This window comes from Tachysurus vachellii, chromosome 2, assembly GCF_030014155.1.
Source record: "Tachysurus vachellii isolate PV-2020 chromosome 2, HZAU_Pvac_v1, whole genome shotgun sequence".
Lineage (NCBI taxonomy): Eukaryota > Metazoa > Chordata > Actinopteri > Siluriformes > Bagridae > Tachysurus > Tachysurus vachellii.
The window spans coordinates 22499265-22524138 of NC_083461.1; the positions used below are offsets into that span (position 1 = coordinate 22499265).

Below are 24874 nucleotides of genomic sequence, written 5' to 3' on the forward strand. Positions count from 1 at the left end.
ATAAGTAATCCTCAATTTTGTGTTCAACACATGATTCCTTTATCTTGACACATAGCAGTGTAGGGAACAGACTAAATGCAGGCACAGTACGTGATGACTGGCTTCTTGGTGAGTTTAACAATATTAAAAAGTAGAAACTGTAACAATTTTGTTTTTAATATAATTATTACAATGTTGCTTTTAATATAATTATAACCTGCAGGCAACAGTGGCTACCCCGAGACGCTGGCTCCTCACCCCATTTTTAAACACGCAGAGCGCAGAGGAAACTCATTATAACGAGGTCCACTCTCGTGCCCGTGCAGTGATTTGCATCGACTATTTATGGTTAAAAATGGGCGTGTACAGGGCGGGATTTGAGGCTGGTTCATGTACACACATCTGTGGGTGATCTGTGATTTATAAAGGGAACATTGCTTAGAGGAGTGCGTACACACAGTTTTATAAATCGCAATTTTTTTTGGCATACGCCATTTTTGGCTTTTGGGCGTACGTAAACTTTTAGTAGGGATCCTACGCACAGTTTTATAAATGAGACCCCAGATCGGTTACGAGTAATGCAAATAATGTTACTTTTAATGTCTAATGAAAGTTTTCTTTGCTGTCCCAGAGATAACTGAGTTTTGTGTGCATAAGGAGACAGATACAGTGATACCTCGAGATACGAGTGCTTTGACATACAAATTTTTTGAGATACGAGCTGTGATTCGACCATATTTTTGGCTTGAGATACGAGCATCCGAGCCGCCGCCGCCGCCGAAACAAAGATCCCCAACAACCACGTGTGCTCTGTTTCCCTCGCCTCAGCTTCCCATGTCTCACTCAGTTAAAGCCGCCTTTCCACTGCACACGACAAACAACGGCAGATAAACAGGAAGTCATTAATTTCCTATGGAGAGTCGCAAAGGGGCTGCGTGAGGTGCTGACCATCTGCGGAGCCATAATTTTCGGATCTGTTTTAAGCGTTGGATCCGTTAAAAAATTTGAACTTGTGCGACTACACCGCATCTGATATGCTGACCGGACAGGTTTTTATTAAAACGACCGGCAGATGTTAGTGAGGAAAGAGTGACAAAAAAAGCAAAAACAAGTGAAGAGAAAAGCGATGAAGAAAATTAAGCAAAATTAATGTAAAGAAAACATAAATTGTAGCAATTAAGTTCAGTTAAGAGAAATCAAGCATCGCGTCAAGCGTGCATCAGCTGTTAATCAGCTGTCCACGACGCGCACCAATCCAGTTACGACATCCATATTACCCGACCATTTAAATTTCCATTCACTGAGCCACTTTCTAGTGCTTCGCTGCTGCTGCGATGTAAGCTCCCCCCCCACAACCCCGACTCCACCATGCAGGAACCTGTGTTCGTTGAACCAGTTTACATCATAAATCTCCACATATTTTTCTCTCTCTCTCCCTCTCTCTCTAATTATTTAATTATTTATTTATCTATTTATTCATTTATTATTTTCCTTTCCTATTTTTTACTTTAGAAAGTAAAACCAGTTTACTTTACAGTTTATTTTTTAACATTCTCTTTTATTACTGTATGTTTTTATACAATATTTGTCATTTATAAGGTACTGTACATTTTTCATATTCAAAACACAAACAAAACAACTGGAGTGGAATTTTGCGAGCTGGAACGGATTAATGGGATTTCAATTAATTTAAATGGGGAAAATTGCTTTGAGATACGAGCAATTTGAGATACGAGCAAGGTCACGGAACGAATTAAACTCGTATCTCGAGGTATCACTGTACTACAGTATAATGTAAGAACTGTTGGACTATGGTTAAAATGGTTAAGGTGTAATAATACTGATCGGAAGGACGACCGAAGCAGCCAGATGAATTCTGAAGTGTGTAGGGATATAGTGTGTGCCCAGACTTAGCCAAATGCAGCAAAGTTGATTGGACAACAGATAGCAGTCCAGATGGACAATGACCAAAACCACTAAAAAAGCAACCCAGAATTTTTTTCAATGGCCAAGACAATCAACAGATCTCACCTGATAACAAATCTAAAGGCAGAAAACCCATGATCAAACAACTGAAGACAGCTACAGGAAAGGCCTGACAAAGCATGACAAAGGAGGAACGCCAGTCTTTGATGATGTCCATGGGTTCCAAATTTCAGGCAGTCTTTGTATTTAAAGGATTCTCCATAAAATTTATGATTATATGCTTTTGCCCAATTTGAGCAGTTTACAGACCCTGAAAATAAGGGGACTGGATATAAAAATAGTTGCAATTCCTGAATATTTCAGGGTTTCCCGCAGTACTTTGCAGTTCGAGCAGCCTGCCGAAGATGGGAAACCCTACCACCTTAAGTAAGTCGTCCAAAAAATAAAAAATTCCGCTGCACAAAAGGCCGTCAAGTACATCTCGGAGAATAGCGCAGACGCGCTTCATACCGCGAGCGGGCACGTGCGCCACACGGCCGAAATGAGAGAAAGACGTGCGCCGTCACTGTCTGGAGGATAACTAGCCAGTTGATAAAACGCGTGTCCGTGAGAACTGTAAGTGGACTTATGTTTTGGGTTTATTTAAGCCTGTTATTGTATTAGTCTATAGTTCTTGCAAATTTAAAGTAAGTTAGCTGGTGATTTTGTTGTTTGAGTTCTTCACCTGCTAGCTAGGTTGCACGTGCCTGTTTTTAATAATTGTTAAATGTAGTACAGAGTCTGTGGTCTATCTCACAAAGATCCTGGCAAGATCTTTCCATAAATAAAACATTAAAAGCCAATACCAATAAAAAAAGAACTGTGAGCAGAATTATTGTGAAAGCATTATAGAGCCGCTGTATGAATTATTTTTACTAAAATGCTCAATTAGAACAGACCTTTAAGGTTTAATTAATCGATGGTGGTGTTAAGGAAAGCAACACATATTCAGATACAGATAATGTGCTTGAAGTTGTTTTCTATGCTTCAAAACAGAACAATTTCTTACTATTGCAAATTTGATTTCATTTTATTTATGGCTTCCTCCCTCATTATTTGGCAGCTTATAGCATATAGCATGTGATTCAGCACATCCTATTATATTGCATGCTGGAAGTTAATTGTGCAGGCAAAGTGAATAAACATGACTAAATTGAGGGTCATGAATTAGTAATGTGTGTGCATTAGACAGTAGTGCAGGGGCTCATCACTCAGGCCCATTCCATGCAGAAAATATCATGGGCATGGAATGAGGCTAATTTACTCAAATTCCACCCTGTGTGCACAGCACAAATTCTATGCAACTTCCTGAATAGTGTTTAATTCTGTAATTACATCTAAGGTGTAAATGCAGATTTGTTATAAAATCCAAAGCAACCACATGCATGTAAATGAGTTCTGAATGTACTGATATACTGCTATAAGACTTTGGTCAGTGTGCCGGGAGATTACAGGAGCTTTGGTCGCTCTGTTCTTCCTTTTACTCAATCAGGTCACAAAAACACTCACATAAGCTTCTTGAATATCTCAACAAGATTAAATATGTGTGAAAAGAATAAAAAGGCCAATGTAATTAACCACAACACACCACAAATGACAGCCTGGCTAAATAAAATTCTACATTTGAATTTGATTTCAAGTTTATTTACTCAGATTTCAACAGTTTAACACACACCGATGCTTTGCCATGTGAATTACCTTTTAAGAATGTTCCAGTGATATAAAGACAAATGACTCTTGTGTCTTTTTAGTGAGCTTGAAATCGATTTTCTTTGGGGGTTTGATTTCATACTATAGTACATTCGAAAACGAAGCTTCATAATTTTTTTGATTAATTTGGAAACTTGCTCTTTTTAATGACTATATAGGCATTTAGATTGGGACACTGAAATATAATTACCATGTAGCTTTGATGTCTGTCACAAGAGGCCCAAAGTACAGTAGAGTCAAATCAACCAATGCAAAACAAAGCACCAAGATAATATTACATATTTGTCGGTTAACATTTCATTCCTCTAATACCATAGCGATATGTCTATGAATCCTTTTTTAAATGATTTATAGTTAATGCCATGGAACCTACATGTGAGCAATTTCCAACAACATTCAACAGCAGCAAACATTGGAACTTAAAGTCAACAAAGTTATACCAAGCTAAAGCAAGGAATCAGTTCGGATGGTTACTGGTTACATCTATGAGATAGGTGTGATGACACTGACAATGATGTTAGCATGAATGTTGACGCTTTGGAAGTTGATCTTAAGCAGAGTGTACAAATGAGAAAATGAGAGAGCTGGACAGTGTAAAGACTACAATTTAGTAGAGAATTTTTGATTATGAAGCCAGATAAGTTCATGAGCTAAACTCTCTTTGAGATGATGCCTAAATCTAAAATGGGTAAATCTCCGAAACTTCAAAGCACAGAAGCTCTTCTTGAGTGTGCATTGAGCCACTCTTTATTCTCATTTAAGGAATCAGACATTAGTAAGAGCATCTTTTCTGGACTCTTGAAACATTTGCAGCTCTGACTACAAGGAGAATCTTTACTGCAAACTGCCAAAGATTAGTTCAACAATATCTCAGCAATAGTGAGGTTTTAAAAATGGATACCTTGCAGTTACTCACATACCAAGCTGGGCATCATTTCTGTCAGATTTGGAAATGGTAAAATTCAGTCTGTTTTTTGTTGTTGTTATTGATGTTTTTTTATTTTACATCTAGATGAGAGTTAATAACAACAGCTGCTTGCTCATGTATGAGTAATTGGATCATAAAAATAAAGATAAATATTCTTTTACAAAGCAACTGGAAAACATAAGAGATAGAAGCACAGCAATAAATCTAACAGCCCTGATTGGACTCTGTGTGTCAGTGTGTAAAAATCCCAGGATCTTGTAAACAGGGAACACTTTGTACAATATTAATAATAATAACCTTTATTTTCTATAGCGCCTTTAAAAGAACATCGCAAAGCGCTTTACAAAAGCAAAATAAAATCAACAAAAATACACACATAATATAAAGATTAAAATTAAAGCAACAAAAATAGACTATAAAATAAGCACTATGTAAAATTACAGTTAGTCAAATTAAAAGCAACCCTAAAAAAATAAGTTTTAAGCTGAGATTTGTGAGTGCCAAGTGATGTTGCTTGCCTTATCTCAGTTGGTAATGAATTCCACAGTTTTGGAGCTAGTGAAGAGAAAGCCCTATCTCCCATCGATTTTAAACGAGTTAAAGAAACAGTTAAAAGACCAGTTTCAGAACAAAGGTCGCGAGATGGAATATAAAGAATTAAAAGATCAGCCAAATATTGAGGCGCTAACCCATGTAAGGCCTTGTAGGTAAGCATCAGAATCTTAAAATCAACCCTAAACCTAACGGGGAGCCAGTGCAAGGACTCCAAAACGCCAGTAATGTGATCTTTTAACTTTGTTCTAGTAAGTATTCTCGCCGCCAAATTTTGCACTACCTGCAATTTGTTTAAGGTAGCTTTAGACACCCCAGCCAACAAGGCATTGCAGTAATCAATACAGGAAAACACGAAAATGTTGATCAGTCTCTGAGCAACAGAAAATGACAGCATTGGATGCAATCTGGCAATATATCTGAGATGGAAGAAAGAGGTTTTAACCGTATTTTGGATATGTGTCTCAAACGTTAAATTGGCATCAAAAATTACCCCAAGATTCCTCAATTTTGTTTGAAACTCCACATTTGAACCATCAAGAGTTAGCTTGACTGACCCAGCTTTGCATAGTTGGTGGGGTGAGCCAACAAGCATAATCTCAGTCTTTTCACTGTTAAGACAAAGAAAATTTTCTGTCAATCATTCTTTCATCTTAGAAACACATTCAGAAAGAAAATCAACAGGCACAGTTTCATTAAGTTTAAAATGAATACAGATCTGAGTATCATCTGCATAAAAATGAAAATTTATTGTGTAACAGCACTGAACCGCACCAGAATAATTACAGAGGCACAACCTTTCCCATCTTTTCCACTGATACACAAAACACAGCTTTTTCTCTAACACGCTGGCAGAGGGAAATTAACATTTTAATGTAATTTAGCTTCAAGGGAAAAGCAACAAGTAAGAACTGATTTAATTGTAATAACAGGAATGACATGCTGTGTTTGAACATTATTTCTGATCCACTAATTAGTAGCACTGAGTGGACGTTTGTTTCATGCTTCAGTGACTGATTCTTTCAGAAGGAATTTCATATGACTTGATCTGTGTGTATTTATTAATTCACTAGATTGCTCTCTAAGTGCACAATATAATGTATGAAGAATTTTAATTGTTAATTAGACATATTGATCAAATGCAAAGCATAGCTTCTCTCAATAAGCCTGGGAATTATTAGGAAATAACAAAACTAACTGCAGCTCAACATAGTGTGGATTGCAGGTGATTAATCACTATCCTGTCAATTGAAACAAATTATTTTTAACACTATTTTCCTTCAGAAAAATGTATAATTCAATGACGAACTGCAACCCTGTTAGTGAAAGTTGTACTATAAGGTTCAAAGATCACAGGGTGCCACCTGTTTTACAGTGTATAAGCTTAAAAAGGAGTTTGAAAATGAATATTAAATACAAACTTCCTGAAATTTGATGATTTTTTTAATCCATGAAAGATTGACTAAAAGAAACAGATATTTTTATGTGTAAATAAGGAGGTGCATCTGTAAATCAGCCTGTGTTCTTTTAACATCTGAAAGAGACACACCGATCAGCCACAACATTAAAACCACCACTTGTTATAAAGGCATCAGTCAAGAGGTGTGAGAGGTGTGATAGGCAGCAAATGAGCTTGAATTAGAGTCAGTGCTCAAATTTGCGGTGTTTGAAGAAGGAAAAATAAGCAAGTGTAAGGAACTACCAAAAGAGCTTCTAGGAATGAAAACCAGTGAACTAGGGACAGGATAATGGGTTCCCAAGGCTCACTAATGCACATGAGGAACAACAGCTAGCCCATCTTGTCCGATTCCAGAGAGCACCTACTGTAGCACAAATTGCTGAAAAGGTCCATGCTGGCTGGGCTAAGGTGTTAGAACACAAAGTGCACAAAGATGAGAAGATGGAGAGATGGCAGAGACAGCAAGATGCACTAGGTAATGTTCTGCTGAGAAACCTTGAGATTCAGTGGAGGCGACTTGGACATGAACTACCTTCCTAAACATTGTTGCAGACCAAATACACTCCTTCATTGTAATGGTATTCCCTTATAACAGTGATGTCCTCCAGTAGGACATCAATGCCTGCTACACTGAAAAGATTGTTTAGGAATGGTTTAAGAAACATGACAGAGTCAATAGAAGAAGTTGACTTTGCCTCGAAATTCCCTAGATCTCAATCTGATCGAGCATTTATGGGATGTTCTGGACAATTAAGTCGGCAACTTAGAGGACTTAAAGGATCTGCTGTTAAAGTCTTGATGCTGGATACCACAGCACATCCTCAGAGGTCTTGTGGACTCTGTGCCTCAATAAGTCAGTGATGATCTGGTGACACAAAGGGGACTAACACAACACTAAGCACATGGATGTAATGTTATGGCCGAACAGTTTACATTCAGCTCTCCATTACAGAAAGTGAAAGGACATACTCTTTTCCTCTCACCACTACTAGTAAGTAATGTAGTAATGTCTTACTACATTTCAAATAATGTTTATTTAAACAGCAGTCTAGTTAGATACATATTGAGCAATAGATTGTTTACCTATCTTATTGAATCCATCTAACAAATATCCCATGCAGTACTAATCTATTTCTATCTGTGACTATTAATCTAAATTTCAGTGTAAAGATTTAGAGCCAGATGCTTCTGTCCTATAGTGCAATAGTCTAATATCACTAGACACTAGAAACTTTTAGTGAAGTTTAAAGTTTCGACTTTCAATTTAAGAATATGTAGATGTCATAAGTAAATAGATGTGTAGATGTCAGAAGTCATAAGTAAATGTGATATTAATCAAAATACAAAAACACATATTGCAAAACAGTGTAACATACTTAAATAAAACTGCTATGATTTTATATTGTTGGCAAAATGTACTACAGGTTCAGCACATCTTAAAAATGAATAAATAAATACATTTATAACTTCTCCCATTTTAACAAGAAACAGTGCTTCAAAATCCTCAAGTTCAGCAGCCTTGTATTAAAAAACAATGCCCTGACATGGTTCAATAAATAATATCTAGCCCATCTGGTCTTAACCTAAAACCCAGTGTAGAGATTTAGAGCCAGATGCTTATGACCTATAGTACAATAGTCTAATATCTCTAGACACTAGAAACTTCTAGTGAAGTTTAAAGTTTCAACTTTCAATTTAAGAAGATACTAAAACTAGAGATTAACATTATGCACAGATATTGTTTATATTCTTGAGTGATGTCAAATGAAGAGCATTTTTCTTAATGAGGAAAATGAGAATGTCCAGGATGACTGCTCATGATAATGAGGTTTATTCATTTGACATGTTCACTAATGTGATGATGGCTCTGTGTTTAACATCTACATCCTGTTTACTTAAAATTAATCTAACATCTCAGCGCATCAGTTCAATACACTAAGTGCACTGATTAGCAGAGGAAGTTTGCTGAATGTCAAGGTCTAAGAGTGAGAATTAGAGATGTCTTCTATAGTCTACACACTTGGAACAAAATTAATTAAATATCATAAGTCATAAGAATGCCATAGAGCCAGTACAGTTAACAAATATATTCTTAATAAGCAATAAGGATTTTTATCTCCCGTGCAATAACCAGCAAGAATCTAAAAATACAAACAGTGCTCAAGTTGCATAGACAAGTACATGAGAATATTCACTAACACCGGATACGACTGTGGCTCTGGATGGATTTCAACTACTGCGCGCGGACAGAACGATGGAGAGCGGTAAGAGAAAGGGAGGAGGACTGGCAGTTTTTGTGAATAATAGATGGTGTAAATCTGGTCACATCACTATTAAAGAACAGATCTGCTGTAAGGACATTGAGCTGAAGCTCTTTGAGTTTCCACCAAAAGTAATAATATTTTGTGTCTACTATATGAAAAAAATATGTATATAAATAAAAATATGCTGCATATTAAATACCATATTGAATAATAACAGTATTGAATAAAATCAGTGGTGGGCACCTAGTCCTGTAGTTTCTCTGCAGAATTTATATTTTATTATTTTTTAGTTTCTTCTTTAGCAAAACAGATTTTCTTTTACTTATTACTGATTATTTTACTCTTTGGTACTTCAATGTAAAAAAATAAAAAAGTGACAGATTACAGATGAAGTGACATATTTTTGTACCTGCATAATTCTTCTTCCCATGCAATGTGCTGTGGTGTCTGAGCAGAATGGGCGGAAAAGGCTTAAAGACTCAGACAAACTGACAATAACACAACCCTACTAAAGACAATAACGCAAATAGTCTCAAAGTTTGGCCACAAAACTTTCTCTTTTCACATCACACTTACTGCTTAATATTTTACTTGAGTCTGTAGATGCTAATAGTGTCACACCACCAGAAACCAACTGGAGCATGTTACGATTATAACATATATTAATATAAATTGCCCTAAAAAAAGCAACAGATGTTTTGTCGTTATCTGGAGAAAAAAAATAATGAGCTATGAATAAAAAACTGTTAGCCCAGTAAAGAAAAGTTCAGAATATCCTACCACATGATACAGTTTTACCCCTCAGTAAAACAATGAGAATATCTGCTTGTGTGATTCTGTGACATTTCAGTATAGTAGAACAATAAAAATGATTTATACAGAATGGGGCTTCAGACTAGTTCAATCGTGGGTTGAAGGAAAGGGTTACAGACTACTTCAACATTTATTTCAGTTATTATAACATTGGAGAAAAGGAAACTTTTACCAAGAGCTGGGAAACAATGTTTATGCATCTCTTCAGTGAATACTCGCACCTGCATACTGTTGCTTTGTAGCTTATGAACTGCTGCTGTAATCAGACAGGCTGTACAGTGGTCACCCAGGTCTCCTATACTGAACATCTTGTCAACACACAGTACTGTTTACATATCAATTTTGTTTTTAATTAAGATGATATTATAGAGAAAAGTAATGATGCCTCACTATCTAGTGTCACCCTGAAAAGGATGGGTTCACTTTTACATTTATGCCATTTATCAGATGCCAAAGCGGCTTACAAAAGTGCTTTGAAATCTACATCAATTAATATATTAACACTGCTTCACTAGGTTACAGACTTGGGATCTGTTCCTTTTTTTCCTTAAATATACACGTAAAACAAACAGGGAAAATAAGCACTAGTTTAAGTGTTTCAGGAAGAGGTAGGTCTTCAGCCGAAGTTTGAAGACAGTGACTCAGCTGTTTGGACATCTAGGGGAAGTTCATTCCACCACCTCGTTGCCAGAACAGAAACGAGCCTGAGCCTACCGAGATTGAGGGACCAGTCACGTATTTTCTGATGTGTGCAGCTACTGGAAGCAAGTGGAGGGGGAGCAGTAGTGTGATGGTGTGTGAGAACTTAGGCAGCGTGAAACAAGTCGTGCAGCTGCATTTTGGATCATTTCCAAAAGACAAATTGTGTTCATAGGTAGACCCGCCAGCAGCGAGATGCAGCAGTCCAGCCTCGAAATGATGAGAGACTGAACAAGCACCTGAGCAGCGTGTGTATAAAAATGGTCAAATCCATCTGATGTTGTAGAGAAGAAACTGACATGAGAGTGTCACATTGGCAACATGTGAGGAAAAGGACAATTGATTGTCCATGATTACCCCAAGGTTTTATCCAGATCTGCACCCAGATTTCTGTCTATCTGCATTTAGCACTGTTTATATTTAGCTGTACAGTGAGACAGCAAAGTATAAGATTTGGGTTTTTTTCTTCAGTATTTGGCTAATGTTAGCCTGGGCATTTGTTTCTATTATTAGATATTTTCCTATCTTCATATTATTTTATATATAACAAAGCATACAGCTTGACACCTTATTTTTTACTAAAAAGATCGTTGTGTTTTATGTATAGCATGATTGCTGTTGATGTTTATTTTCAAGAGCTCCTGCAGACACCAGGTGTAAAATAGAACCATTGGCATTATTTTTTACTGGTCAAGCTTTTAGGCAGAGGGCTGTTTTAGCTATACCTGTAATGTGGAATTGTGTGTGCTTTCTTACCCCTGCTGCAAAGCCCAGACTTCCATCCAAGATCTTCTTCTGAAAAGCGCAATAGGACATAATCAGACAGATAAGACATGCAGTTACAGTGTTTTTCATCTTTTTTTTTTTTTTTACTAAAGAAGACACCTGTAATAAGTACTTCAAATCATCATACTGGTTGTGCCAAATTCTTCAAACAGTGGTTAAATTTTTTCTACTTAGCTAAGACATAAGCAATAGTCTATAGGGCCAATGGCTGTCTCTTCCCACTGTGTGTATTTGCAGACTGTGGAGTTAGACAATTAGAAACAGGATCCTTAAAACACACCTTAAAGTCACACAATCACCAATGCTATTGACCTATACTGAATTCAATCATTCCTTTGTAAAAGCTTTAGCTACTCCAGCCACTGGACAGATAAACCACAGAATGTTCAGAACTTACTTAATAGAAGATGAATTTGTGTATAGTACATCATTTTCAAGGAGTGATTTTGTTGTAAGAATTTTTTTTCACTACTATAAATTTTACTTCTTATGCTCTTCAAAGCTTCTTTCCAAATGACTCAATACTTTTTGCAACGAATAACAGTGAGAACCTCTAATTTGTCATGTATGGCAGACACAACATTCTGGATATTTTTTGTCATCCTATTTCAGTACTGTTCAGTCAGTTCAGTGATTTCTGAATAAATCTGTTCATATTGAGATTTATTCATAAATTGTTCTTACAAGCATTTCACATTTTTAATTACCGCTACAATGCTAAATTAAAAATAAAAAACAAAAATAACAATCAGGAGAAATTTAAATACTTTTGTGAGCTTGTGACATCACAACCAATTACAACAACTCTATGAAGTAAAAACTATACCTCACACTATCACCAACTCACAGCTGAAACAGGAATAAACAGGAATAAAACAGGACTTTCTATAAAAAATAATCAGTGCCTGGAGGTGTAATGTGTTATTCTATGCATGATTTTTAACAGTTTATAGTCATATATAGTTAAAAAACTTTAATGTCACGGGACATATGTGTAACAACTGAGTTCCTGTTATAATTTTGTTAGAGCAACTCTTCAGAATATTCCTTCTTGTAATATGATGGAAAATGCAGTTTTTCTTTTCACAGAGAATCCAGAAAGCACAAAGGACAGAGGACTTTTTGAGGAAAAGTTACTGATTGCTACAAAGCACTGACACTGGAGACTCCTTCAGTGTTAAATAAACATCACTGTCACCATTTGAACAATGATAAACCTTTGTAAAATAACAGAGGTAAGTCAGGAACTGTATCGTACCTGGGTGCTAGAGAAGATGAAGACAAGAGCAGCTCCTGCAGCTGTGAGCCCCCAGGTGAGGAGAGTCCCCAGCAGAGCCTGCACCACTGGACTGCAGTCTGCAAGCATACTGCTGCTTCACCTGACACCTGGCAATGACACACAAGTGCTAAGATGGAACATGAAGTCAGGTTTGTGTACCTCATTTTACAAGAGAAAAGGCTGTGTGCCAAATCCTGTTTGCTTTACAGCTCAGGACACGAAGCTTTTCATTAAAAGTGCTAACACTCATGTAGAAAGTTAATCTTGTGTAGGTGAACCATCTCATCTATTTACTTTCCAAGTCTTAAAATCTGTTTTACTAAATTCTTTATTTTATTCGTTTATTAGTTTCATTAGAAATATATACTTTTTAAAATACAAGCCCGTATTATATAGAACTTACTGCCAATGCAGACACCAAGCGACCAAAGTGCGGCTTATTTACTTCCTGCTTCCCTGTACACGTGTCTCTAAAGTCACGCGAGACGTAACAACTCTCGCGATATTTTTACCGAACACAGCAATAACATCCAGGAATTCACGCATTTATCATGTAATGTAACGCGTTAATGTAACGAGAAACATCAACTCATATTATAATTAGGGGTCAAGCCCCGAAGAGTGGTAGACACCTATTGTTATCGTTAGTTTTCTTCTTCTTCTTCTTCTTCTTCTTCTTCTTATTATTATTATTATTATTATTATTATTATTATTATTATTATTATTATTCTCTCTCTCACTCATTTTCTACCGCTTATCCGAACTACCTCGGGTCACGGGGAGCCTGTGCCTATCTCAGGCGTCATTGGGCATCAAGGCAGGATACACCCTGGACGGAGTGCCAACCCATCGCAGATTATTATTATTATTATTATTATTATTATTATTATTATTATTATTATTATTCCTCTTCCGCCATTGAAGTCAATGGCAGCCCATAGAACCGTACGTAGGAAAGTTATGAAATTTGGCACACATGTAGAGGCCAGTCTTAGAAGTTACTGTAGCAACTTTGGTGTGTCTAGCTCAAACCGTCTAGCGCCACCAACAGTCCAAAAACCCAATTTTGTGCTGAATCATAAGGCCTAGAGGCAAAATTCTTGCAAAAACAGAATCAGAATCAGAAAGGTCTTTATGAGGAACACACACACACTTACTCACACTCTCGCACACACACACTCTCACACAGACACACACACACACACACGCACTCACACTCACACACACTGACACACAGACACTCACACACAGACCCTCTCAAACTCACACAGACGAGGAACACACACACTTACACACACATTTACACACACACACACAGACACTCACACACACACACACTCACACTTTATTGTCAAGTATGTTTTCACATACGAGGAACACACACACACACTGACACACACATTTACACACACACACTCACACAGACACACACACACACACACAGACACACAGACATGCACACACACACAGACGCACAGAGACACATACAAACACACTCACACACACACACGCACACACACAGGGTCAAGCCGATCAGATGCGCTCAGAACATGTCGCTGATGAACCATACCAAGTTTCCACACCCGCACACTCACATACTCACTCGCACACTCACATACACACATACACACACATTTACACACACAGACACACATACACACTCACACAAACACACTCACACACACTTTATTGCCAAGTATGTTTTCACATACGAGGAACACACACACACTTACACACACATTTACACACACACACTCTCACACACACAGACACACACAGACGATCACACACACAGACACACACACACTCACACACACACTCACACAGACACACTCACACACACACACACTCACACACACACAGACTCACACAGACACACAGACATGCACACACACACGCACTCACACACACACACAGACGCACAGAGACACACACACTCACACACACACACTCACACACACAGACACTCACACACACACACACACACACACATTTTACGAATGCAATGCCATATCGCTACAAAACTTGGTATGGTTCATCAGCCACATGTTCCGAGCGCATCTGATCGGCTTGACCCCGGTATCGCTGCTTGCAGCTATATTTATTATTCTAATCATTTTAATAATGTAAGAATGATGAACGTGGAGTTTAGTAGCATTTAGCTAAACTCACCATATAAAGCCCAAAGAGGGACACATTTTTATTGTGGGTTTGGGACATTTATTAACACAAACATATCAAATATAATTTGCAAATCTAGTTCTTTAAATATTTCATTGGATTTATAAAGATATAGTTTGTGAAATATAGAATATAATTTCTGTTATCATTTACTGACTTTTGTGTAATTCCAAACACAAATATTGCTACTTTTCATAACATAAAAAACAGACTTTTTCTAATATTTTCCACTTCTATTGACATTTCTTGCAGCTTTATTCCATAAAATGACAGAAGAATATGAACATGAGCTTTAATGTTGATCTACAAAAGCACCATAAAAACTGTACTCGAAGTGACCACAAGACCAAAAGAATAACCAAATTATTCTTAGAAAACCCACCAGGTCTATTTGTGATGAGATGTGAAGTGTGATGTGTTTATTAGCAGAGAATTTACTGGGAGAAACGCACAGGTTTGGAAGATATTCATTACATGTTTGCACAATAAGGGCTCTTTGGGGTAGAAAGTATAAATATAGTATATATTTACTACTCCAACTAGTTTTGTATTGCACACTCAACTTATTCTAGTTATGTACATTTTAGAGAAAATGGCAAATTGGGCAATTTGGACATTTTCACATAGGTGTGTACTCACTTTTGTGTCCAGCGGTTTAGACATTAATGGCTGTGTGTTAAGTTATCTTTAGGTGACATCAAAGTTACACTGTTATACAAGCTGTACACTGTATATATATATATATATATATATATATATATATATATATATATATACTGTATACACATATATATATATATATATATATATATATATATATATATATATATATATATATATATATATATATATATATATATATATATACATATATATATATATATGTGTGTATATGTAAATTCTATTAAGGATTGTTTGTTTATATATATATAGTATATTTATATATATATATATGCACTCCTGAACAAAATCTTAAGACCAGTAAGTACTTCTTTCTTTTTTGCACATACTGTACAACATTTCAGTCGTTTTGCGCATACTGTACAACATTAATGACTATACAATATTTCAGTCGTTTGCTGTTTTTGCACAATCCTGCACATTATCTCAAGGACCTGCCGCTAAGAAACTGTGTTCATTCTAGTATTACTGCACGCAATATTGTTTGAACATACAGTATTTACATACAGTATTTACACTGGTCGGTGCTGTTTCTGTTTATTGTCTTTTGTGTATTGTTGTATTTTTTTGTATTGTCTTGTAACTTTTTGTCTGCACTGTATTTTGTCCTGCACAGTCTTGTCTGTCTTGTTTGTCTTGTCCTGCACTGTTTGCACCAGGTTGCACAGTTGCACTTTATGTGGCTAGGACATACATAGGTGCTATGTAGCACCATAATCCTGAGAAACGCTGTCTCATTTCACTGTGTTCTGTTACATGGTACTTCGAAGAAGTTTGAAGAAAGTTTTATTTTTGGACGAGAAAAAATTTAGCTTGGATGGTCCTGATGGCTTCCAAAGATACTGGCATGACAAGGAGATCTACGAGAGATGTTTTCTACCCGGCACAGTGGAGGAGGCTACATCATTATCTGGAGTGATTTTTCCTTCAGTGGGAAAATGGAGCTTCAGGTTGTGCAGGGCACCAAACGGCAGCTGGCTATGTGGACATGTTGCAGCAGGTGTCCCTCTTGACGTAGCACTAGGCATTACCACGCCCTAGTCTTTGTGGTAATGACTGGGTTTTTTAACAGGACAACACTGCAATTCACAACAACCGCCTGACAAAGGACTTCTTCCAGGACAATCATGTTGCAGTTTTGGACCATCCTGCGTGTTCCCCTGATCTCAATCCCATTGAGAATGTTTGGGGATGTATGGCACGAGAAGTTTACAAAAATGGATGTCGGTCCCAGACTGTGGATGCCTTCTGAGAAGCCATCTTCACCACATGGAGCAACGTAACTACTTTTTTTGTCACCTTTTGTTCTGTTTTGGGCATTTTTGGGCTATGGTCTTAAACTTTTGATCATCTGATGAACAGCCTGTTTAAGTTTAAATGCAGTTTTCAATAAATTGCCAATCTCTGTTTTTTTTTTTTTTTTGTCTCTTGCTCCTTTTTCTTCTTTTGACATTTTGAAGTTTTGACACACTCTGCAACTATTACTTTAAATTGCATTCTGCATCCACAAACGTGCTTTAAAAACTAAGAAGCCTTTCTGCACTCTTTGGTTTTAAAGGGTAAATAAAGAAAATTTTACATTATGATGGCGTGGACTCCTTAAGTGTCATTTATCAAAGCTTGGAAATGTATCATTTGGCATTTATCACGTGCAGCTGTATGCAGTATTGATAAATAACACATATTCTAAATTGCTCTTCTTGTGCACACTTGCTCTCATGTACATAAGAAATATATATGGTTAAAGCCATATATGGCAAACAATGCTAAATATTTAACCTTATAAAAGCAGAGTAGCCAGCTCACTGTACTACTGCTTACAGTATGACATTATCAAAAGCTCTGACAAGATAAATTTTAACAAAAAATAACCAAAGAAACACAATAGTAGAAGTAAATCCCAATTGTATGTGATCTGGATTCATGCTGAAAGCCAGCTTTTATCTCATCAGTGTTTCTTGGCTTAGATTTGCAAACTTACTGTACATATTTATATAACTATTTACCTAATATGGGGAAATATATTTCATGTTTAGTAATAACAACAATAAAGGTTTAGTTTGTTATATACCACCACTGTTTTTAAAGTAGCACCGCTACAGTTCCAGTTTCTTTACCAATTTCCATATGCTGTATACTGTACACTGTTTTTTGTGAAAAATGTATAAGAAGACAAATAAGCAAATATGTAAATTCTATTAAGGATTGTTTAATGACTCACAATTATCCACTTCCTTTCTTAGCCTAGCTTCCACTAGTCTTTCCCATAGCTTCATCAACTTTATACCTCTGTAGTTGCTACAACTCTGCACATCACCCTTGTTCATGAAGATCGACAAGAGAACACTTCTCCATTCCATTCCTCAGGCATCTTCTCACTTTCTAAAACCCTGTTAAACAACCTAGATAGAAACACCACTGCTGTCTCTACTAGACACGTCCACAACCCCAAAGTTATGTCAAGATTTTCCACTCTTGGTTTTCTCAGATCCTTACTCACCTCATCCTTTGTTAAGATTCCATATTCTCAGACCTATTCTCCTGCCTTTCCTCTTCTCTCTCTGTCTACGAACCCTTCCCCTTTCTCTCCTTAGTCGACCAACAGTAGTGCAATTTCCGCTGACACACAGCAGGTCAACAATGCTGGTGACGGTTGTTGTTAACCCGGGCCACGACCAATCCGTTATGGAATTCACACTGACGATTCGCATTTTTACAATGGCACATTTTACAAAGGATGCCCTTCCTGATGCAACCTTCTCTATTAGGGCTTGGGACCAGCACAGAAGTCACTGGCTTGCAACCTCTGTGGCTAGATTGGTTATATTCAAATCTACATGCATGCATAATACAAAATGCCACAGAAATACATGATACAATGAACTATGCTATGGAACTATGCTATACTACACGGAACGACTTATTCCTTGCTCCAAACAGTATATTAGACTTTTGTTGATGTATAATTTGTCTAATGAATAATATCTAATTGATTTATATTATACAGGAAGCAATGAAATGTATTGTTATATTGTAAATTGATGGTTTTCCCCCAATATACTCTGTAGAACATTAACTAGATAGGTGAAGTTTGTCATGACAGACATTGATGTTGACTCGGAAAAGCCAGTCTGAAAGTTTGAAACTATGTTATAAGTTTGAAGACAAAAGTTGAAAGAATGACGGTAGATTACAATAGAATACAATCAAAAATGTTTAATGGAAGCCAATGGTAGCTTTGGTAAAACCCTAATTTTGATCAGTAAGAAATATAGATACAGTATAGCAACTCAAGGCAGAACAAACTGTAGCCCTGTGCTAGGTTTGGTAAATGCAGCTTGGGAAAAATACTGTACATGTTCTGTCTTAGAAGTATAAGAATAATAATTAAAGCTGCAATGAGCATTTTTGGTTGCCAAGGAATACTTGGTGAGCTACTCAGACACTCTACAATTGTTCAGACACCTAAGGAATCACAGGAAAGCAGAGATAATAATTAGAAATATAAATAATATATGTTTTTGACTATGGACAGAGGTGGAATACCTTAACTGTAAAAGGAAATAGCATAGACAAATGGTCAGAAGGGTGGTATCACTCCTGCAGCTGGCACTACTTCTGTGACCTGCAGTGTTGTGTCTTGCTTTTTTTGATGTTTAGACACGTGTTAAGTTGTTCTGTTTTTAACTGTTGACCAGTACATGGCCATCGAGATACTTATCAAGATCTGTGACGATACATAGCTGCAAAGCTAAGATACACCCTCACACATTTTACAGGAGAACATTTTTGAATATCAAATTCCTTTGATAACTTTTATTCAGACAAAATTTGATAGATAAGAAAAAAATTGGAGGAGGAGCAGAATTAAGGCAGGTTATTGTAACCTGTGACCAGTAGGTGGTGTTGTCACATAATCATTTGCATAGCATCAGGTCATGGTCCTAAAGATGCCTACCAAGTTTTGTATCACTGCACAAAGTCATTGCTGAGATACAGCCTCAGTACCACCTCTGTCAGATTCCAAAATTCCAAGATAGCAGAAAATCCAATTGGCTGGAAATTGACATCATAGAAAGTGTTGAACTTGTCTTTTAAATTTTGGACACAGTGTTCCAAATGTACGATTCAGTTCAATTCAATTTATCTGTATAGCACGTTTAACAATTCACTCAAAGCAGCTTTACAGAAGCATAGTATGTATAAACAGAAGAGAAAAAATATATATAATAATAATATGAATAAAAATAAGAATAAATAAATGAATACATATATTTAAAGTTTCAAATTAATTTACAAATATTAATTTAAAATCCAATATATCTCTAACATCCCTAATGTGCAAGCCAGAGGCAACGATGGCAAGGAAAAACTTCCTGAGATGATATGAGGAAGAAACCTTGAGAGGAACCAGGCTCAGAAGGGAACCCATCCTCATTTGGGTGACACTGGACAGTAAATAATGTAAATGTAAATAATGTCATTTCTACAACAGTTTATAATAGTGCAACCGAGAGCTCCTGAGGAACTAATGGGTCAATGCAAACTCTGAGTTCACCATGGACCCAACATGTACCTTATTCCTCCTTCCCAAAGTCTTCAAATGATTGCTGATAAATGAATTCATTTCTCCCATCACGAGAGGAGGTAACAGAGCCATGCAGAGTGGTTGCTTCCTGACCTCTCTGGTGGAATGTGAATGCCGCCACCACCAGCTGTGCTTCTACTGCGGTCCATCAGGTCATCAATGCTCCAGGTGTTTTGTGAAACCTCTCCACTGACTAACTAAGGTGAGTAACAACCTTTATCCTCTTAGTTTATTGCAACCTGTTACAGTGCACCATGGAGATTCTGCACATGTTCTTTCAGCCCTAGTGGATTCTGGCATGGGGATCAAAATTATCCACCATTGTCTCGTCCAGGACCTCTGCCTTTCAGTCACTCAATGCACTAGTCCTCTGAGAATCAACGCAGTGGATAACCAACCTATAGGATTGGACATTTACACCAAACATTGCCCCTTGCCTTGCAGATAGGATTGTTTCACTTTGAGGAGATCACCCTGTCTGTTACATCCTCCCCCACTTACCCTATCATTCTCGGGTTTCCCTTGTTACAAGAACACAACCCGCATGAATGGAAGACTGCTTTTATCACTGCACATGGGCACTACAAATATTTAGTAATGCCGTATGAGCTAGCTACTGTAACACACCAGATGTGTTCCAGGCCTTTAATGAAGTATTCAAGGATCTCCTGAACCAATGCATCATAGAATACATTGACAATATTCTGAAATACTCAGACTCTGTAAACCTGAGAGAAGTTCAAATTCCACCAACACACAATCACCTTTTTGGTGTATGTCATCAGCAGTCAAGGGGTTCAGATGGATATGAGCAAAGTAGAAGTTGTCATGGAGTGACATGGAGTTTCTTGGGGTTTGCAAACTTTATTGCCGCTTTAATTGGAATTACAATTCCGTGGTCGTCCCTTCACAACATTGCTCAAAGGAAAACCTAAAAAGCTTCAGTGGTCAGACCCCACCCAAATGGCATTTTACAAACTAAAGAAAGGTTCACCAGAACTCCCCTTCTGCACCACCCCAAACCCAATCATCCATTTGTCATTGAAGTGGATGCCTCAAGTTGTGGGATAGTTGCAGTATTATCCCAGCACCAGGGCAAAACTGGAAAACTTCACCCCGTGCCTTCTACTCACATAAACTCACCCAAGCAGAATCAAAATCCGATGTGGTTAACTGGGAACTGCTATTGATCAGAGAGGCGCTGGAGGAATAGAGACATTGTCTGGAAGGAGCATGACACCAGTTTCAAGTTTTGACAGAGCACAAAAATCTGGAATACATAAAAGGGGCCAAGAGATTGAACCCAAGGCAAGCCCAAAAACCTAAAGATGATGTGCTGTCACTTCGCAACTGAACTGAAACCCATTCTGCACCAAATCATCATTTCCCCCATCAGGTGGGATATCATGGAGGAGATCCGCCAGGCCCAAAAGGAGAAAGAATCACCTTCTGATTCTCCCCCGTCATGTCAGTATGTCCCTACCTCCCTCCACTAGTGAGTCATCAAGTGAGTGCATAAACTAATGAGCTCCAGACACCCTGGCATTCAGAGAACCATGCAACTCCTTAGGATCACCTTCTTTTGGCCCTCCCTGTCCAGGTATGTCAGAGACTATGTCAATGCTTGCCCTGTTTGTGCTTAAACATCCACCCCTCACCAGCTGCCAGCTGGACTCTTACAGTAAAGCCACTTAGATACCACAATGTCCATGGATACTTAGAGATGAGATACATGGATACTTACTGAGAGATACTTTGATACCACAATGCACCATGTTTGCGCATTACCATAGACTTTGTTACCGATCTTCCAAGCTCCTACAAGTTCAAAACTGTGTTAGTGACGGTGGGCAGGTTTTCTAAGGCTTGAACATTTATCCCACTGAAAGGTCTGCCCACAGTAATGGAAACAGCCACAGCATTGCTAAAGCACATGTTCCAGAATTTTGCCATTCCCGAAGACATTGTCTAAGACAGGGGGGTACAATTCACCTCCCAAGTGTGGAGAGCATTCTGACAGAGCCTCAAGTTCAACTACAACCCCCAAGCCAAAGGTCAAGTCGAATGCCACATCTAGGAGCTGGGCCAGTACCTCTGTACATATTGTAAGTAAGGAGCAACAGAATTGGAGCAAATTCTTACCATCGGCCGTGTATGCCCAAAACGTAATGGGCCGCGACCTGTCTTACTATATTCCAGTGTGTTTTGGGCTACCAGCTACCTCTGTGCCTACGGTAGGTGGAACCTTCAAACATCCTGGCATAGTTGATTGCCACCAGCGGAGCCGGGAGGTACCGGGGGGGTACATTTACATTTATAGCATTTGGCAGACGCCCTTATCCAGAGCAACGTACATAAAAACGTTTGTTCGTTTGTTGGATAGCGTTTTCTCTGTGTATGACTTCTGCCTGTTTGTTTTTCTGGTTTTGCACTTTGCCTTACCCCTTTTGGATTTGTTTGCTCCGCTCACTCCTTTTCATGTGCCGGTACTTTGACCCTGCCTTTGTCTGCCATTTTGGATTTCTATGTTTTCGCCCTTTGTTTCATTAAACTATTTACACTGCGTATGGATTCTGCATCCTTACAGCAGGCTTTTCTTTATATAGTTTTCTAAGTACTCTTCTGCATTTTTGTGTAATTTTTTTTATTCTTACATTTTGTGTTACATTTTTCTTCATTTTTTTGTGTTATATGTTTTGTTGTGTGTCTTCAATACTAGTGAAGTAAAGCCTTAATCCCATCAAGGACTTATACACTGGCCTTTATAAAATGGCACTGCACTAAGCCAAAAGAGCTCTGGTTATCATATTAATGAAACCAAACACATCCACTGTAGGTTCATTGGAGAGGAGTAAATACTTCTCTCAAGACCTAAGCCATATGGGGCTTATTAAATTTGCAACCCAATCATGGAGCAAGGCATTTCTTCAAGTTTATTGTTGCACCTGGTGAGCTTTGAAATGTTTTAAAAGTTAGATTTCTGCTTGCACCAGCTTATTACCTTAAACCTTACAACATTCCTGCTATGCACATGCATAATGAACATATTACACTGGAGATTACTACATTGCTGAATATTTATATAGATAAGTAAGATAGATAAGTAAGATCAACAGTGTGTCAACAGTGTATAAATTGCAGTGTTAAATTTTAACAACTTTTTAATGTAGTTAAAGGGTGCTATATGAGTAAATTTATTTTTACACTGAAAGTGTTGGGGGGAAAAACTTTGGGTTACTTAACGTAATCCCCGGTTCTTTGATAACAGAGTGAGGTGGTTCACTATGGGAATCGCTTTGGGCGTGACCAACTACGGAATAGTGTTAATTTCGTCACAGTCTTAGTCTTGTGCCAAATGTCCTTGTTAGTTTTAGTCATATTTAGTCATTCACATATCTTTTTTGTTAGTCTTAGTTTTAGTCGACTAAAAGTCCCGTCATTTTAGTCTAGTTTTAGTCAAAAGAAAACTCAAGGTATTTTAGTCTAGTTTTAGTCAAAAAATTGTAGCTTGACCACATCTGGAACCTATTGTAAGAATAAATACAACGAGGCCTCATTAAATGCAATAATATCAGGAACACAAGTGTTATAGTGGAAATAAATAACTTAATGAAAAGCCTAAGATCAAAACTGTATATAAATTAGCAACTTAATGCAAGTTATACATGGTATTGCACACACCATTATTGATGATATTTGGAGCAATATTACATGTAATTGTTAAACTTGATTCCCTTACATATTTACATTTGCTTTTAAGCCTAATTATTCATTTTGATTATGATGTGATTGTGACGGGGCGTGGGAAGCGGTTTCAGGTTGGGGTGCTGAGTTTTTTCTGTCACCACTTTTGAATAAGAAACAATATCAAGGCTATAAAACTTGTCAGAACTCCGCAAATCACAAAAGTATCAGTGAGAAGTTGAGAACACTCGTTTAAACAGTGCATACACTCGAACTTGACTGCACATCACATTTTTTACTTTATTGATACTGCTTTTAATCGTAATGCAAAGACCAGTCATCGGGACATAAGCTGTCATGTACAATAAAAGAGCCTGCGCAGCGACAGGAAATATAATTTAACACAAAAAGCCTGCCTAGACCAGGGGTGGACTTGCGCTCAGGAGTTTTTTTTTTTTTTTGAGCGGCATGTGGACGAATTCTTTCTACGCATACACTATTTTATTTCTTGATAACAGACCGCTGCGAACTATAACACACCGTTGCCATGAAAAACAGAGCATTGCCATGGACACACAGGATTCTAACCGTAGAGACGGAGCACACTATTTTCTTTAGCGGCAACAATACAATTGTTTTTAAATCAATAAACTCCTTTTTAAATCATCATTTTGTGTCAAATTATTGATTTATTTGGTAGGTAGCAATATAATAAGCAGGATCCGCTTCGCGGACCTGTAACTTGAGCAACAGCGCGAAGCCGTGAACTCGTTGTGAATATTTTAAAGGTGTAACAGCTGATGAAAAAACTGAGACAATTGTAGACGAAAATGAAGAGAGATTTTATCTTAGTTTTTATTTTATACAAAACATTTCCGTCTCGTCTTTTTTCGTCAACAATAATGCATGTTAATTTAGTCTTAGTCAGCATTTTTGGACAGTGGAGCAGTCTTGTCATCGTCTTGTCTTAGTCATGAAAAAAAGGTTGTTAACGAACATATTTCGTCTCATCTCGTCTGACGAAATTAATACTACTACGGAAGCTCTTATGACACCACATCTGTCTTTGACAGACAGGTCGACCTGTGACCAGGCTCTGCCCTGCCTATATCAGACAGGTCGACCCCTGTCTACGTCATTAACAAGATTTCTTCCCGTCCAAGTGCAAGGAGGGAAGTGCTGGTGAAACACCTCACTCTGTTATCAAAGAACCGGGGATTACGTTAAGTAACCCAAAGTTCTTTTTCTAACTTCGCTCTGTGTTTCACTATGGGAGATATAGACAGCTCCCGGAATGCACCCATA

General features: G+C 37.6%; 1 protein-coding gene across 2 annotated transcripts in view; it reads right to left on the reverse strand.

Annotated features, from left to right (window-relative positions):
• The window catches only part of LOC132841499 (zinc transporter ZIP11-like), a 103777-nt gene extending 90862 nt beyond the window's left edge, over positions 1-12915 (reverse strand). For both annotated transcript variants that reach the window (XM_060863836.1, XM_060863835.1), the window contains exons 1-3: positions 12838-12915; positions 12414-12541; positions 11126-11164 (exon numbers count right to left, since the gene is read on the reverse strand). In XM_060863836.1, the coding sequence (XP_060719819.1) occupies positions 11126-11164; positions 12414-12521 (147 nt within the window). In that variant the 5' untranslated portion in view covers positions 12522-12541; positions 12838-12915. The remainder of the gene's footprint in view (positions 1-11125; positions 11165-12413; positions 12542-12837) is intronic.
• Between the last annotated feature and the right edge of the window lie 11959 nt (positions 12916-24874).